At 40.9% G+C, this 17,892-nt stretch overlaps 2 protein-coding genes across 4 annotated transcripts; one reads left to right on the top strand and one right to left on the bottom strand.

The window, feature by feature from the left end:
• Nucleotides 1–507: 507 nt before the first annotated feature.
• On the top strand, nt 508–4,436 carry gpatch4 (G patch domain containing 4). 2 transcript variants are annotated; one of them, XM_028013660.1, is made up of 8 exons: nt 508–653; nt 1,289–1,367; nt 1,449–1,522; nt 1,596–1,688; nt 2,192–2,311; nt 2,390–2,502; nt 2,970–3,020; nt 3,350–4,436. In XM_028013660.1, exons 2-8 carry the CDS (start codon nt 1,289–1,291, stop codon nt 3,978–3,980), a joined length of 1,161 nt encoding a protein of 386 aa, XP_027869461.1. In that variant the 5' UTR covers nt 508–653; the 3' UTR covers nt 3,981–4,436. The 2 variants fall into 2 exon arrangements, with proteins under 2 accessions (XP_027869461.1, XP_027869462.1); XM_028013661.1 differs by having other exon boundaries at nt 537–653; nt 1,266–1,367.
• Nucleotides 4,437–7,858: 3,422 nt separating this feature from the next.
• Nucleotides 7,859–11,620, bottom strand: LOC114142398 (asialoglycoprotein receptor 1-like). Of its 2 annotated transcripts, XM_028013668.1 has the most exons (8): nt 11,279–11,613; nt 10,707–10,766; nt 10,252–10,317; nt 9,386–9,466; nt 8,755–8,973; nt 8,399–8,544; nt 8,209–8,306; nt 7,859–8,065 (listed from the first exon to the last, which is right to left on the bottom strand). In XM_028013668.1, the coding sequence occupies exons 1-8, from the start codon at nt 11,334–11,336 to the stop codon at nt 7,915–7,917; spliced, it is 879 nt and encodes a 292-aa protein (XP_027869469.1). In that variant the 5' UTR covers nt 11,337–11,613; the 3' UTR covers nt 7,859–7,914. The 2 variants fall into 2 exon arrangements, 1 of the variants encoding a protein (XP_027869469.1); XR_003594999.1 differs by having other exon boundaries at nt 8,209–8,973; nt 9,386–9,499; nt 11,279–11,620.
• Nucleotides 11,621–17,892: the final 6,272 nt, after the last annotated feature.

The following is a 17,892-nucleotide window of genomic DNA, read 5'->3' as shown; positions in this document are numbered from 1 at the left end:
CTTTCTGAGTTAATATCTCGTTGTGATATATTTGAAGTTTTATATATTTTTCTTTAGCATAGAAATGCACCAACAACCTTTTATTTGGCGGACATTTTTGTCTTCATGACATGTCAAATAAACCAAATTATTATTGTTAATTTACTGTGTAACTTTACAAACGGCATCCCATCATATAAATATGTGTTTCATAAATTTGATGTTGGAACAAATTTATTTTAAAAATTGTTAAACTTTTTAATTCTCGTCTTCAAAATGCCAGAATCTGCACATAACTATCCTTTTATAAAGCTGCATCTATTTATCTATATTATTAAAAAAAACAACATTAAATCAATTTTATCATCAGTTACTCAGTACTTGAGTTGTCTTTTAATATATTCAATAATATTCACATATATTCAGATATTTTTATTATAATTAAAATAGTTTGAACGGCTAGTTTTTACCATTAATTGAGAATAATTTTTGGCACATTTGGACAAAGATCCCTCTTCCGTCTTCATTTGGGATCTTTCCTGGTGCCTTCCAGTAGGTGGCGGTAAAGCGTACCGGCGTTTGAAGAAGAAGAAATCTACTTCCGGTTTCATTCAGGAAACACGTGGTTTTTCCACCGGGTGAGGAAACTTCAACAAAACAGACGTGAAGAAAAGGTCCGTTAAACATCTTCTGCTTTTTAACATGAAGCCGGTTTCATTGTTGAGTTTTTTTTAGGGATTAATGCAGCGATCTGATTGGATGCTGCTGATGGCGGACATGTTTAGATGACGTCAATCATTTATATTTTAGGGCAAAGCTCTGAGTTCATCCCTAAAACTGTCAGTTTTAATTGGATCTAAAGCTACATCTAATGTTTTGCTGCTGTTTGAAGTAAAAAGCATTTTATTCAAACCGTGAAGGTTTTCCGGTGCAGAACCTCCGGAGCTTCCTGTGATTATTAATGACTGAATGATAAACGGAGCCACGTTTTTTAGAAATATAACTAGATCTGTGTGTTTACATGGTCTTTTCTTATTGTCAGTCACATCATTTAAACAGACTGAATAGTAAAACTGTTTCTGAATCAAATCGCTTGATTCTGAAGGATTTGTCTGTGTGCTGCTGCAAAAGTTTGAAAACTTACGTAGAAAATGATTTTCCTGTGTCGATGTGAATATTGGTGCCAGAAATGTTCGGATTGCAGTTTGTTCTGCAGTAACTAAGTAAGCAGATTAAATGAGACCCAGTTTCAGCTGTGAATGTGTTTAATTCGTTGGTTTCTCCAGCTGAGTGTCACGTTTCCTCTCAGATGGCTGAAGCTGAGCAGGAGAAAAGCCGAGGGTTGAAGTTTGCAGAGCAGCTGCTCCTGAGTCACGGCTGGGAACACGGTGAGAGCGACGTCCACACCATCAGAAACCAGCAGGTAACAGTCACCAGTCTGGGTCTTACTGGGTCCGCTCTCTCTCCAGGGAAAGGACTGGGCCGAGCGGAGAACGGCATATCAGAGGCCATAAAGGTCAAGGTCAAATGTGACAAAGGAGGGGTGAGTCCGGTGGCAGATCTGGGTTTTAAACATCTGCAGGAATCAGAGCCAGGAGCTTTGCTTGTTCCTTCAGATCGGCCACCGGGAAGGAGAGCAGTTCAGCTTCCACTGGTGGGATCACGTCTTCAATAAAGCCTCGTCCAGTCTGCAGGTGGAGGCCGGCCAGGTGGGTCAAAGGTCACACATCAGGTCACAACAAGTTCCCCCCCATGTCCTCAAAGGAGCGCCGTAGATTTCTGAGATTATTCATGTTTTATCCCCATCAGCTGAATGAAAACTTCGTCTCACTATGATTAAACATTTTGTGACGAGTAAAGCTGAAAACTTCCACCAAAAAGCTAAAAATAAGAAATTAGAAGAAAAATGTGGAAATTTGAGTTTGAAAAATCAAATTTGCTACAAAAACTCAAAAATCTTCACCTATTGAAACTCTGAAATTTCCATGTTTTTTTTTATTCTAGAAAATTTGAGATTTTATTTTTCTACGAAATTTTGAACTTTTCAAATCCAGAAATATTCTTGTTTTTCTAGAAAACTTCTGACATAAATATCAAAATTTCTGCCTTTCCTGGCAGAAATCCATATATATGTTTTCTATCTACAGTGACCCTGATACGTCGTCATATTTTGCTTCCAAATCGAGTCTGAAAACTTTTCTGTTTCCTTCAGAATGGAATCAGATTAAAAAAGACGCCTGAGGAAGGTGAGGAAGAGGAGGGAGCGATCTCCAACAAAAAGCCTCGGAAATTCCTGCAGAACAAATCCAAACTGTACGGCCGCTTTGTCAAGGTAAAGGTTCTGTCTGTGGGGCGGAGCTCCGGGGTCGTAGGTCAACGTTAGAGGGAAAAACGTCTTGGTCTGTTCCAGTCGGCCACGCTGCTGTCCGGTCAGGAGGAGCCGGAGCCGAAGGCCCCGAGTTCAGACAGCAGCAGCTCAGATGAGGAAGAGGAGCAGAAACTGGATCTGTCCAGCACCACCAGGTAAAGTTCTCTATTATCTCTGAATCCCAGTTGATTTCCAGTTCATGTGAAACTTAAAATGGAAATAAATTACTTTTTTCTTCGGAATTTGACACCCAACATGAAAGAAGCTTTTTCCCAACATGCTGTTTTCATCTTTCCCTTCATCCTGACTGGTTTCCAGTTCCTGCTGCTGAAATCAGCAACATACTAAAGATTTCAATCAGTCTGAGCAGAACAGAAACTCCTCAGGTCGGAGAAAAATAACCGGAAGAAATCCAAAAAAAAAAATTAATAGAAAAAACCCATCATGGGTTTGTGTCAAGTTTAAAGGGAAAACATTAATTTAACTTGTTCTGGATCTAGGATGTAAAACCATAAAGCCCAGAAATACTTTTTATAAATTCATGGGATTTATGGGTTTTAGCTGTTTTAATTAATTACTCATATTTCAGGTTTTCAGATAAAAATCTAACTTTTTTCTTCAGACTTTCAGACGCTGATCTGATGAAGGTTTGTGGAGGACGAACGGCTCACAAGTAAGTTGAAAATTAAAACAAAATGGATAAAATCCTAAAGAATACGACGGCGTTTTAGGGCCATGATGGATAGAAAAAAGTGAATTTCCATCAAAAAACTGTTTAAATTAATCTCAGAAAATAAAAAAATAAAAAAAACTTGGAAATTTCTGAATATTTAGAAAATGTTCAGCTTTTCAAGTTTCTTCTAGAAAATTTCAGAGATTAATTTCAAAATGTGCGTTTTTTGTCAAAAATGTCCTTTTAAATCTACACGGTCCTAACACGCCGCCATAAAAGGTCGAAGCGCCAACGTTTCTTTATGAATCCTGTGGTTGTTTTGCTCCCAGAGGCGCGCGGCACGGGCTGACCATGAGCGCCAAGCTGGCCAGACTGGAGCAGCAGGAAGCAGAGTTCCTGACCAAATATGGAAAAAAGAGCCAAACAGGAAGTTCTCCAGATGTTTGTGACACAGCGACTCATCCGGAGGAGACGAACCGCAGGAAGAAGAAGAAATGCACAGAGAGCTGCAGTGAACTGAGCGGTGATGAAAGTCCTGAAGCAGGTTTTCAACCAGAGAAGAAGAAAAAGAAGAGGAAAGTTAAAACAGAGGGAGGAAGAGAGGCAGAAGAAGAAGAAGAGCTGATCATTGGAGGAAACGTTGAGGATCAGAAAGAAGATGGAGGAAATCCGTCTGCAGAGGAAACTGAGCCGCTTCCCTCTGACTGCAACAGGAAGAAGAAGAAGAAGAAGAAGAAGAAATCTGCTCAGCATGATGCTGACTCTGCAGAAACTGGGCGGAGTTCTGGACAATCCAGCCAATCAGATCCCAGATCCCAGCAGGAAGTAGAGGTTACCATGGCAACAGAGAAGCAGAGAAGGAAAAAAAGCAGAAAGGACAAATCGGTGACGGAGAAACCTGCTGATGACGAGGAGCTTCCTCCAAAGAAGAAGAAGAAGAGCGAAGGTGGGTCAAACTGAGACGCTGGTTCTGATCTGCCGACCTGGAACTATGGTCCGGTTCTGATACCTGAACCCGACCCAACCTAACAACTCACAGAACCAGTTTAATGGTTTCTATCTCTGCTGGTAGAAAGTGAAGCTGCTTTTCTCTGGATTCCTGGATTTTTAACGAACCGTCAGAATGAAATCTGGACTTAATATCGATGAAAACAGAATTACACTGATGGAAACATCTAGAAAAATGCTTAGATTTATGAAATAAATGTGAAACTTTCTGATGAAATTATCTCTGCCCTCACAAAGCATCAATGATTTACATAAACCTCATTTATTTTACCAACATTTCCACCAAACAGTTATTAATAAGATTGATTATAAGATTAGATCAATTGGATTCATAAAAACAGTTTTGTTGTTTATTCAGGTTGAGCTGCAGTTTCTGCATAACTGGAATAAAAACATTTCTACAATCTACATTAATCTGCATCAGTGCTGGTTTAGCTTAAATGTCGTTTTGTGTCATGATTAAATATTGTAACACTGTCTGGTGGTGTGAGAGGGGAACCGACCCGACCCGACCTCAGTCAGAGTCAAACCTGTTTCAGTTTTCTGAGGCAGATCTGGACCCAGACAGGCTGAGACACGACGTCATTAAATGAGTTTTATTATTTTATCTGCAGATAAACATCATGAAGCTAAAACAAGCAAACAAATCATAAACTAACTGATTACAATCATGTAGTGAAAACAAACAGGCATAAACATTTCAAACTAAAATACAGTAAATAATGAAACATTTTATCATAAGTTATTTCAAAAACAAAGATAAAATGTTTCTACATAGAAAAGTTTTAAAATTCTTTTTCAATTACAATCAAATAATTGATCTTAAATCAAAGTTTGCTTTTGCAATCCTGTCCAGACTTCACAGTTTTGTCTTAGAGGTCAATAATAATAATTTTACAATAAAGCAAATATTAAACTTGTTAGAAAATCCACAAACAGCCTAATATTAAAACATTTAATGTTTCTGTCATCATGATCACAAAAAATTAACTATAAAAATCTATTTTAATCTGCATCACTTTCATTAAATGGGACAATAAAACAAATCAAACTGAATTAAAGAACAATCATTCTTTAAGGTGGAGGATTTATGGCCACACAGACTTTAATAAACTTGATATAATATTATTAATAGTGTCATTAATGAACAGCTTAAATATCAAATAACAGCAAATCAAGAAAAATGTCACACTAATTAACATTTACTCTATGAAAAAAGTGGATCCAAATATATGGAGTTAAATTATTTTATGGTGTTCTGTTGTTGGACTTCTGTGCTCGTCATGGATTGTCCATAACGAACACCATGTTCAGGCATAAGGGTGTTCATATGTGCACTTGGCACCAGGACACCCTAGGCCGCAGTTCGATGATCGACTTTGTCATCGTTTCATCGGATCTGCAGCCGTATGTCTTGGACACTCGGGTGAAGAGAGGTGCGGAGCTGTCCACTGACCACTACCTGGTGGTGAGTTGGCTCCGGTGGCGGGGGAGAAAGCCGGTCAGACCTGGCAGGCCCAAACGTGTTGTGAGGGTCTTCTGGGAACGTCTGGCGGAATCCCCTGTGAGACGGAGCTTTAACTCCCATCTCCGGCAAAACTTCGAACACGTCCCGGGGGAGGTGGGGGACATGGAGTCTGAGTGGACCGTGTTCCGTGCCTCCATTGTCGAGGCGGCCGGTCGGAGCTGTGGCCGCAAGGTTGTCGGTGCCTGTCGTGGCGGCAACCCTCGTACCCGTTGGTGGACACCTTCGGTGAGGGATGCCGTCAGGCTGAAGAAAGAGTCCTACCGGGCCTTTTTGGCCTGTGGGACTCCGGAAGCAGCTGATGGGTACCGGCAGGTAAAGCGGCATGCGGCTCGGGCGGTTGCTGAGGCAAAAACTCGAGCGTGGGAGGAGTTTGGAGAGGCCATGGAGAAAGACTTCCGTACGGCTTCGAGGCGATTCTGGTCCACCATCCGGCGTCTCAGGGGGGGGAAGCAGTACGGCACCAACACTGTTTATAGTGGGGATGGTGTACTGCTGACCTCTACTCGGGACGTTGTGGGCCGGTGGGCAGAGTACTTCGAAGACCTCCTCAATCCCACCAACATGCCTTCTATTGAAGAAGCTGAGCCTGGGGACTCTGGGTTGGGCTCTCCAATCTCTGGGGACGAGGTCGCCGAGGTGGTTAAAAAGCTCCTCGGTGGCAAGGCCCCGGGGGTGGATGAGATCCGCCCGGAGTTCCTTAAGGCTCTGGATGTTGTAGGGTTGTGTTGGCTGACACGACTCTGCAATATCTCATGGACATCGGGGGCAGTTCCCCTGGATTGGCAGACTGGGGTGGTGGTCCCCCTGTTCAAAAAGGGGGACCGGAGGGTGTGCTCTAATTACAGAGGGGTCACACTCTTAAGCCTCCCTGGCAAGGTCTATTCAGGGGTCCTGGAGAGGAGGGTCCGTCGGATAGTCGAACCTCGGATCCAGGAAGAGCAGTGTGGTTTTCGTCCTGGTCGTGGAACACTGGACCAGCTCTACACCCTCAGCAGGGTCCTGGAGGGTGCATGGGAGTTCGCCCAACTAGTCTACATGTGTTTTGTGGACTTGGAGAAGGCGTTCGACCATGTCCCTCGGGGAGCCCTGTGGGGGGTTCTCCGGGAGTATGGGGTACCGGGCCCTTTGATACGGGCTGTCAGGTCCCTGTATGACCGGTGTCAGAGTCTGGTCCGCATTGCCGGCAGTAAGTCGGGCTCGTTTCCGGTGAGAGTTGGACTCCGCCAGGGCTGCCCTTTGTCACCGATTCTGTTCATTACTTTCATGGACAGAATTTCTAGGCGCAGCCAAGGTGTTGAGGGGATCCGATTTGGTGGCCTTAGGATCTCATCTCTGCTTTTTGCAGATGATGTGGTCCTTTTGGCTTCATCAGATCGTGATCTGCAGCTCTCGCTGGAGCGGTTCGCAGCCGAGTGTGAAGCGGCCGGGATGGGGATCAGTGCCTCCAAATCCGAGGCCATGGTCTTGAGCCGGAAAAGGGTAGAGTGCCTTCTCCGGGTCAGGGGGGGTGTCCTGCCCCAAGTGGAGGAGTTCAAGTATCTCGGGATCTTGTTCACAAATGGGGGAAGAAGGGAGCGGGAAATCGACAGGCGGATTGGCGCAGCGTCTGCCGTCAAGCGGGCGCTGTACCAGTCCGTCGTGGTGAAGAGAGAGCTGAGCCAAAAAGCGAAGCTCCCGATTTACCGGTCGATCTACGTTCCCACCCTCATCTATGGTCATGAGCTTTGGGTCTTGACCGAAAGAACGAGATCGCGGATACAAGCGGCCGAAATGGGTTTTCTCCGTAGGGTGGCTGGGCTCTCCCTTAGAGATAGGTTGAGAAGCTCAGTCATCCGGCAGGGACTCAGAGTAGAGCCGCTGCTCCTTCACATCGAGAGGAGCCAGTTGAGGTGGCTCGGGCATCTGGCCAGGATGCCTCCTGGACGCCTCCCTGGTGAGGTGTTCCAGGCATGTCCCACCGGGAGGAGGCCCCGGGGAAGACCCAGGACACGCTGGAGGGACTATGTCTCTCAGCTGGCCTGGGAACGCCTCGGGATTCCCCCGGAAGAGCTGGAAGAAGTGGCCGGGGAGAGGGAAGTCTGGGCCTCCCTTCTGAAGCTGCTACCCCCGCGACCCGACCTCGGATAAGCGGAAGAAGATGGATGGATGGATGGATGGATAAATTATTTTAATTCTTGGATTTTTTTAAGTCAGAAAAACTGTATAAATGTGACAGAACACATTTATACTGACTGAATAGTGAAATGCCACAGAAAATAAAAACTAAATATATTCATATTAAACTTTAGAGAAAATTCTGATCATATCAAATCTGCTGATCTGGAAAAGCAGCAGAAAAAGGAGGAAATAGAAACAGAGTTAATTTAGAGACACTTTGAAGGCTTTCTGCTCACAGAGGGGGGAGTAGGAGTATGTATTTGGTGCTGAGGCCCAACTAGCTGTGGGATTCCCCGTTCGATATATGAGTGCATATGAATGATAAGACTGTGGGTCAGACAACCTCCAGAACCTTAAAATGAGAAACACAAACATCAGGAAGTATAAATTCAAATATAATTTATTTTGACAGAGATAATTTAACCCAATGAAATGTAACAAATGTTTTTAATTTATTTTTCTTATTACGTTTTTTCTGTGTGTGAAATCTCTTACCTTAGTGTGTCGATACGACGGTCAACCCAGTACCAGTAGCTCCCATTTCTATACAGCCCCAACCAGCAGTTTGAAGTCACGTTGTCATGAATGAATTTCTGTTGATTACAACATTGAAAATGATCAAGTCAACAGAGTTTTATCCCATATTTAAAATCTGAAGTTGTAACATGATTGTGTCAGAGATCACCTGTTCCTGCAGATTATTAATAACAACCAGATCAGCAGATTTTAACTGACAGAACCGACAACTTTCAAGCCAAGTCAGAGAAACTTTACTGAAAAAGTAACATGATTCATTGAAGAAGGTCCAACCCGTCTGACACAGCAAACACTCTGGAGACAGAAAATAATTACAATACTAAATACTATTTAAAAAAGTTTCCCTTTGTATCATAGTTCTACTGTTACACTGAGACTTTATCAGTAATTATTGATTCTTGTTTGTCAGTTATAATTAGAAATGAGCTACATTTATTTGATCTTATGTTGGGTTTTTGTGAAACGTTCACGCTGCCCTGGGAATAACGTCAGTTAGATACTCACCACTGCCGTTGCAGTGTTCATTTATCAGAAAGGTGTAGAATTTCTGGATCAACTGGATTGTCTGGTTCAGCTTCTCAGTTTCATTCTGTGATTTTTCATTTAAGTTTTCCATTTGCCTGCTGAGTTTCTCAGTTTGGTTCTGTGATTTTTCCCCCAGATCCTTCATCTCTGCTGAGTGTTTTTTGAAGGCTTCATCAAGTTGGTTCATTTTCCAACCGGCTGTAAATGAGAAGAAAAAGATTATTAAGAAAAAAAATCAATACAATGAGTTTTATTGTTGTAAAATGTTTAAGCTAAAGAACAGTAACAGATTTCATAGGAAATTATTAATTCATACAGATTACAAGACGGACATGTTGGTTTCATCAACTCTTTGGTTACCTAGCAACAACCTACTGGGTAACGACCAGTTTCAAGACCAAAAGTAAAATTTTAGCCGAAGCTTTAATGTAATTCTACTTTTAACAAGTTTATTTTCATTAAAATCTTCCTTCATTCTGTCTACATTTTTCTGAAAGCGCTCAAGCTCTTGCAGGTTTGTTGAAGTTTGTCAACATGGAAATAATTTCAGCTGTTTTGTTGGAGAAAAATGACCTGAAGAACCTGATTGTGAAGACAGAGAGACTTTTACCCCAGGAGAAGAACCCGATGCTGACCAGCAGCAGGACGGACAGGATCCCCACCGAAACCAGAACCAGATGGACTTTAACGTCTGTGAAGAATCAACCAGACGTCTGTAACAGAACTACAGCAGTAATGAACAGTTAGAGACGTTACACACAGAGAGCGTTGTTGGTCCAACCAGCCGTCTGAGTGGTTACCATGGAGATTCAATCATTTCTCACACATGTATGAAAGAATGAAGGTAACACTCCAGGAATGTTTTTATAACATGATGTAAAGATTAAAAGGTTGATTTTACATGAAACTGACCCTTAAAAATCTCTGAAAGCAACAAGAGAAAAGTAGCTGACCTCGCCACTTCTTATATTTCACAAAACATTTTAGTTTTACATTTTGATGTAATAATGTAATAATAAAACTAAAACGGTATTTCAGAAAATACCAAAGGTCACCCAACCAGTAAAAACACAATTACCTTTAGACTTTAATCCAGGCTGATTTGTTGCCCATTAAGAGTAAAAACCCATTTGAATGTAAATTTTGTATTTTCTTACATTAACTTTGTCTGACATAAAATTTGTGTGAAATATTTAAATGTGACAAAGAAGCAAAATAAATCTTTACGATTCACAACAACATAACCAAAACCTAATAAAAATAACTGATACAAGTAAATAGTCGTTTAAATAGTTTTATTTCCTAGAAGAAAGTCAAACCTAAACCAAGAAACTCCTCCAGGTGTTTGGTTAATCTGCCTAGAAACAGATTACAGGCCTAATCCTGATGGATTAACAGGGTTAGTTAAACCCTCCTCTGAATGAAATGTTCTGGTTCTTATAATTAGCAGATTATAATGAATTTATTAAAACTTACTCGGCATCATAGCAGCAGTTTCTTTGGGCGTCACGTCAGAGTTTGATTTTGGTTTCTGCTGTTCGCCTGAATAAAATTAAAAACATAAAGACACTAAATAATAAAACACAAATTATTAAAAATAAATGTTTTGATTATTTCTCTCTTGATTTTAACACAATGATGATAAAATTGTATGAATATTTTTGACCTTAAGAGGATTTTCACACAGACCAATACAGAATCAATCAGCTGGTTTTTATTTTATCACTAAAAAGGAGAAGTTATTATTTTCCTCTCTGTAAGTTCTTTGTTTTCCTGTTTTTAACTCAGATTATTTAATGTTTTTAGACTAATTATTTAGAAAGCAGTTATAAACTATTTGTCTATCAATACCAATGAATTAATTCGTTACATTTATTTCATAAAGTTTTCCAGTTTTCTATGTCAGAATAATTTAGCCAACAGTTTCTTACAGTTTTCAGCTCTCCGAAGGTTTTCATAAACGTCGCCTGAAGAAACTTTCACATCTGTCACTGAAAGTAAAAACAAAGAAACAACAATAAATGGTTTTCAGAAAATGAAGGAGGCAGATAATAAAATCACTTCCTCTGTTCTGATTTTATTCATTATTAATTACTTTTCTTCTGGTTGTGTGAACAAACTTTTGGTTTAAAGTCAGTAACAACTTAGAATAAAAGGAAAATCAGAGCGTTTAGGTCTACAGACATTTTTATTCTTTAATTTTAAACTCAGTTTAAAACAAATGAACAACTTTTAAATGAAAAGTTTATACTTCACTACCTGAATTTCCCCACTGGGGAACAAAAACAGATTTTTCTACAAGTAGGTAACTAATAATTAAACAGTAATACATAGAACATTATCTGGTGCCCTATTTAAATTATTTTATTCATAATTCTGTAATATTAATGTCATAACAGAATTAAAGTAGAATTAATGATAAACTTGCAGGTTTATCAGAGATAAATGACATTTTTTCCTTCTCATAATAAACCTGTAGAAATATTCTCAAGCTGTTTCTCACCTTTTCGGGCTTTGAAGACGGGATTATCATAACCTCCAGAACCGAGATTCACTGCCATCTCTGGAACCTGCAGAACTGGAGAAGCTGCAGACGCTTTTATAGCAGCGTCTCAACAATTCACCAGAAAGTTCCTCTAAAAACAGGAACCACAGAAACCGTCAATGTATTCTTTTTTTAAATACAGGTTTTCTGATAAATGTGTTTAATTAAATTGTCTTGTTTTCCATTTGTCTTTTCTGTTCTGATTAAAAAAGCCAGAAGAGATGTTCCAGTTTTATGATTCTCACTTTTTAACATTTCCTGACTAAGATATTATCATCACTCTTGTTTGTTTAAACAAATAAATCCACACAAACATTAAATTAACAGATCGAGTGACATTAACTTGTCCAATTTTAGTGAAGATAACTTCACTAAAGTAACTTCACTTACCTTAACAAATCTGAGTTTGTTGAATTTACTTAAACACAAAAAACTTTAATTTTTAAACCAGAAGCTTATATAAAATAAAACAAACCGTTCCTGCTTTCTGTTTGTTTCTCTGCTCAAACAGGAAGGCAGTGATAGTTTGTTCACTGTCTTCAGAAAAACAAACACAACCATCTGCCAAGCTCACCATTTAAACATTTGATAAACCAAAGTGAAGAGAAATGGAAGAAAAGAATCAGATTAAATGTTTCCAACTGCACCTGATGGTTTATTATCAATTGGTTCAAAATAGCAAAACGAACCAAATAAACTCGTCATTTCCTGTTTTGATCCAGCTCCTAAAGACATGATGCACAACAAAAACTCTCAGTATTTTGTTAATACAGTCAAATTTCAGTGAACTGAGCTGAATCTCATTAACCTCTTGATGTTTCCTGAATAATTTAATGTTTCCTCTAAAGCCAGATTAATGTAACTAAATGTGTATCTATGGGTAAAAACCAGGGGAACAGAAACAGCCTTGTCTATTGTTTTATTTTAAAAAAAGCATTCAGCCGTTGACATTTCTAGACAGAGAAGTCATGTATCAATACAGAACCAAAAAACCGGAAAAATTTTAAATATAACAAAATAAATCTGGGACAGCAGCATAAAGAAGAGGAACCTCATCTAAAGAGGAAGAACAATATATTTATTTTGAAGAACATTGAAAACCAGGTTTGGTAATTATTTTACTCTCTGTATCTTTCTTAGATCAAAACTATAAAATGATCCAAAGATGCCCAGATACAATATTATTATTTTCTATTCACGCTTTCCAACTACATCACTTAATCATTCGAGGCTCCATGAACAGAGAAACTGAAATTGTTTTCTAAAATTGTTTTTGTCCGTTTATTCACGGTTTCTTCTTGTTCGAGTCGAGTTCATTTGTCTGTGAGCGTAACTCACATTTACAGAAGCTTTAAGCAGCTATTAGAAACCAACCCACAGGGCCGGCCCAAGGCATAAGCAAACTAAGCAGCCCCTTAGGATTCCAGGGCCAACAAGGGGCCCCCTCAGTGGAGCAGATTTTTTTTTTTCCAGTATCGATTTCTGTCATTATAATAACAAAAACACACAATTTCGTCATGAAGTTATTTGTTTTTACAATAATATATTTGATAATGTATGTAGAAATCATTATTTTATGGACAAAAAGAAAAATAAATTGCTCTTGGGGGCCCCTGGTGGCCGCGGTAGGTACCGCTCGCTTCGCTGTAACATGAGCTGCCGGGCAACGTCCAGATGTCCAGACGTCCAGACGTCCAGATGTCCAGACGTCCAGACGTCCAGACGTCCAGATGTCCAGATGTCCAGACGTCCAGATGTCCAGATGTCCAGACGTCCAGATGTCCAGACGTCCAGATGTCAAGACGTCCAGACGTCCAGATGTCCAGACGTCCAGACGTCCAGATGTCCAGACGTCCAGATGTCCAGACGTCCAGACGTCCAGACGTCCAGATGTCCAGATGTCCAGACGTCCAGATGTCCAGACGTCCAGACGTCCAGATGTCAAGACGTCCAGACGTCCAGATGTCCAGACGTCCAGACGTCCAGACGTCCAGACGTCCAGATGTCCAGATGTCCAGACGTCCAGATGTCAAGACGTCCAGACGTCCAGATGTCCAGACGTCCAGACGTCCAGATGTCCAGACGTCCAGATGTCCAGACGTCCAGACGTCCAGATGTCAAGACGTCCAGACGTCCAGATGTCCAGACGTCCAGATGTCCAGACGTCCAGATGTCCAGATGTCCAGACGTCCAGATGTCCAGACGTCCAGATGTCCAGATGTCCAAAGCTCCAGTAGAAGATAAGTCATCAAAACAATGTCTCAAAAAGGACTTATCCTTTGGGGAGAAAGAAAAGAGGAGGAATATAAAAAAGCCACAATAAAGATTTGTTTTAATGTGTCTTTGTAATGTAATGTTCATCAAAAAGATTTGTGACGTTGCTAATTAGCTTTGTAGCGACTTTGAACGGTTCAGTTCAACAGCCAAACATTTATGCTAGAGTCTTTGAGTTTGTGTGAAACTGAGTTTAAGCTTTAAATGAGTTGATTCTCCTGGTTGGCTCTGGATATTTCTGAGGTTTATTTATATTTCTCTGGATATTTCTGAGGTATTTTGGCTTCAAAACAGTTTGAAAACGTTTGACAAGAATAATTAAAACTTCTCAATGTTTGACATTGTCTAGCAAAATGTTTTTACGTCAGGCTACATGAAGAGCTGCTCTATGCTGTAGTTGGGATTTGTTGTTTGCTGCTGAGCAAAATCATTTTGTGGCTAAAACAAACATTATTTTTACATTAACTTATAACGTATGTGAAACTTCTGTTAAAATCATTTGTAGGCTCAGAATCAACCTGGTACCGGTACCGGTCCACATTCTCAGGGGAGAAAAACTCACCTGGTGTAAATTACATGTTTAGCTATTGGAGTAACGCTTAAGAGAAATTTATTTAATCAGAAAATGTCATGAATATGTGTGTAGGGCTGCACCGATTGCAGCTTTCTGGCTGATCTCTGGTTACCGATCTTTAAAGAACCTGACCTACCGATTTTGATTTTGGCCGATACCAATTTTTTTTGTCTGAAGTGTCGCTAAATATAGCAAGAAAGTTGCTGAGTTGGCAACAGTGGGGTGAATATTGTTAACTGTGAACATGCAGACCTGACCTGTTGGGCCGGTCTGTCAGTCAAACCTGTCACTGCAGAGAAGAAGAGGACAGAGACGATTTATAAACCTTTGCTGGCAAAAATAAGATCAGGGGATCATATGGGCTTCACATGTTATTACCGGCCAATCACAAGCCCCCAAAATTAAGCAAATCGCCGCCCAGAGATCAACTGGCAGATAAATACAGTATATGCTACTGTACATTATACATGCATAGGATATAATGTAAACAGAACTGTCAGAGATACAGTAAGTTTATAGCAGGTAAGCAAATGATCTAATATTCTAATTGTTGATTCCAGCCGATTCACATTGTTAGCAGAACTAAAGGGCCCCAAAACCAAATTTCTCTTAGGGCCCCATGGAGGCTTGTGCCGGCCCTGCTGACCCAAACTTCCTCCCTCCTGATGTGTTGATCAAATTACCGACTTTTCCTGAATTCACACCACATGATTTATGTCACTGTGTCATAAACAGCTTTTCCCTTTACCATGTCGAGTATGAAAACCTAAACCAAATATTTTAAGCATTTTCTTTTGGGAAAAGAGTTTATACTGCGAACTGACCACCATTCTCTGAGGTGGCTACAAAACTTTCAGGCTGGGTGGGTGGAGCAGCTGGTTAGGTGGGTGGAGCAGCTGGCTGGGTGGGCGGAGCAGCTGGTTAGGTGGGTGGAGCAGCTGGCTGGGTGGGCGGAGCAGCTGGTTAGGTGGGTGGAGCAGTTGGCTGGGTGGGCGGAGCAGCTGGTTAGGTGGGTGGAGTAGCTGGTTAGGTGGGTGGAGTAGCTGGTTAGGTGGGTGGAGCAGCTGGTTAGGTGGGTGGAGCAGCTGGTTAGATGGGTGGAGCAGCTGGCTGGGTGGGTGGAGCAGCTGGTTAGGTGGGTGGAGCAGCTGGCCGGGTGGGTGGAGCAGCTGGTTAGGTGGGTGGAGCAGCTGGTTAGGTGGGTGGAGCAGCTGGTTAGGTGGGTGGAGCAGCTGGTTAGGTGGGTGGAGCAGCTGGCTGGGTGTCAGTGAAAAATCGGCCAGAGACCAGGATCCTCGTCAGGCTTCCTGATCTCCAGAGCCGTTTAACTGAAACCAGCAGTAAACTAGTTGCTTAATCTTCAGTCCACTGAGGCGTCTTCACATCTAGGGACGTTTGTGGCTCCAGCAGCCCAAGAAAGGATTGGTGTCGTCACAGACGATGAACTTGTAAAGGCCCAGAGACGGGATGTGAAACTGGAAGTTTATAGAAATAAAGGAGAAAACACAAAAAATGCAGAGAGAACCCAGATACAATATGTCTGCAAGATGCAATGTTGTTTACATCAATTACAGATTAAGAGATTTAATCCCTGCTGGGTTTCACTGTGCTGTGTGGATTCTCATTTCTGCAGTGATCGTGTTTCCTGGGGAGGAAACCTGGCCTTGTTTGGCCTCGTGTCTTCTGCCACACCAAGTTCCTCTTAAAGGATTTTAACTCCTGAAATTAAAGATTTATTGTTTTGATAACTGAATGATTCCTCTACATCACATGTGTCAAACTCAAGGCCCGCGGGCCACATGTGGCCCGCTACGTCATTTTATGTGGCCCTCTCCCCTCCACCACCGTTTTACAGCCCCATTGATTGACTTCAAATAAGTTTTGAGCACGAATTGACTACAAACTACATCTCCCATAATACCTTCCGATTCTTACCAGCCAACATTACGGCTTCTCGCCACTAGAGTGCAGCAGAGTCACCTCAAGCTGATTATTAATTTTCCCAGCAAATATAACTGAAACACCGACAAGCTAACAAGCTAACGAGCGAAGTCCCGTGATGTTTCAATCGAGGACTTTTACCGTCTCCTGCCCCTGATTTGATGCCACAGCTTCGACTCCACGCAGCTCGTGTTTTGTCCATGTTTGGAAGCACCGATCTGTGCGAACGGATGTTTTCAATAATTAATTTAAACAAGACCAAGACCAGATCGCGCATTACTGACGAAAACCTACACGCCGTTTTGCGGATCACCACAGAATAGAACTAAAACCGGACATGGACGAACCGACCAGGGGGAAACATTGGTAAGCACAAACAAACTAAATTTAAATAGAATGAATGTAAAACCAAAACTCAGTATACTGGATTATGTATATAGTTTATTGATTTTGCTTGTGTTTTGTTTATTTACACAACACAACACAATGAGGATGTGTGTGAGTTGGTGACGGGGTGAAGAGGATCAGCTTTGTGTTCAAGGACAGGCAACATCACCTAATTGTTTTGTTCTTATGTGAAATACATGTTTGTTGTGTAATAAATAATGAAAAAGTTTTGTGAATGACGTTGAGAGTTAATATCAAAACTTGTTTTTATTCTTTGTCTGCTTATCTTTAAAGCAGACAAAGATTAATTTTCCCAGGGAATAAAACTGAAACATCGACAAGCTAACAAGCTAAAGAGCGAAGTTTAGCTGAGCAGTTTAAAAATTTTGTAATTTTTAAACTGAGCAGTAATTTTACGTCCATGCAAACTCAAATGTAATATTTAAAACTTGAATACATAAAATCAGTTATTTAACAATACGAGGTGTTTTTTAATTTATTTTTAACATTGTATTTTCATACATTTATGCTAGGGTTGCCCAAGTCTAGTTTTCCAGACCTATCACTCTGCAACGTTCTTTCTCTAACACACCTGGATCATTGACTCATTCATAGGCCTCTACAGAACTGAGTGGGGAATGTTTTAGCAGGGACACATCTAAAATTTGCAGTCTGGAGAACTGCTCTTGGGCATTCCTGATTTATACGGTCAATGTGGCCCGTTGAGGGTGGCCAATATGCTGAAGTGGCCCTTGGTGAAATTGAGTTTGACACCCCTGTTCTACATGATTCTCTGCCTCATATTATTATTACAATACTAATTGTTGCGTGGCTTCAGACGTATTTTCCTTTAGTATTTTCTGTTCTGATGTATTTGGAGAAACGAGACATTCCAGATGTGTGATTCTCACTTTTTAACATTTCTTAAGTAATAAAATAATGTTATCACCGCTTTTGTCTGTTTAACATCACAATAAAATCATACTTTTACAAACATTACAAAAAAGACACAATGAAATACCTGAAGACACAAACAAAATGAAAAAACTAAATTCAAATCAAGAATTTATACATTTTGCAACATCATTAATGTCCTATTATGACAGAAGAAGATCAGAAAATACCTTAAAACACACAGAAAACTAAAACATGATCATCATCTGACAGCCTGGTCTCTACTGGGGTCCGGAGCTGCTGGTGCCTCTCCAGCTAGAGGTGGGGTCGCCACTGTGCAGCCACTAAAACATAACATTTCAGCAATTTCAAAGTCACAAAAACAGCAGAGCAGAGAATAAAAACACCAGCTGTACCAGCGGCGGCTGGTCAGCAGGGGGCGCTGCAGCACCACTCACTCAGACCAGCAGGGGGAACAAAATGTCGCCTTCCCAAAATAATA

Source organism: Xiphophorus couchianus, chromosome 3, assembly GCF_001444195.1.
Source record: "Xiphophorus couchianus chromosome 3, X_couchianus-1.0, whole genome shotgun sequence".
Classification (NCBI taxonomy): Eukaryota; Metazoa; Chordata; class Actinopteri; order Cyprinodontiformes; family Poeciliidae; genus Xiphophorus; species Xiphophorus couchianus.
The sequence above is the reverse complement of the archived record's forward strand: the minus strand, read 5'-3'. Positions and strand labels throughout refer to the sequence as shown.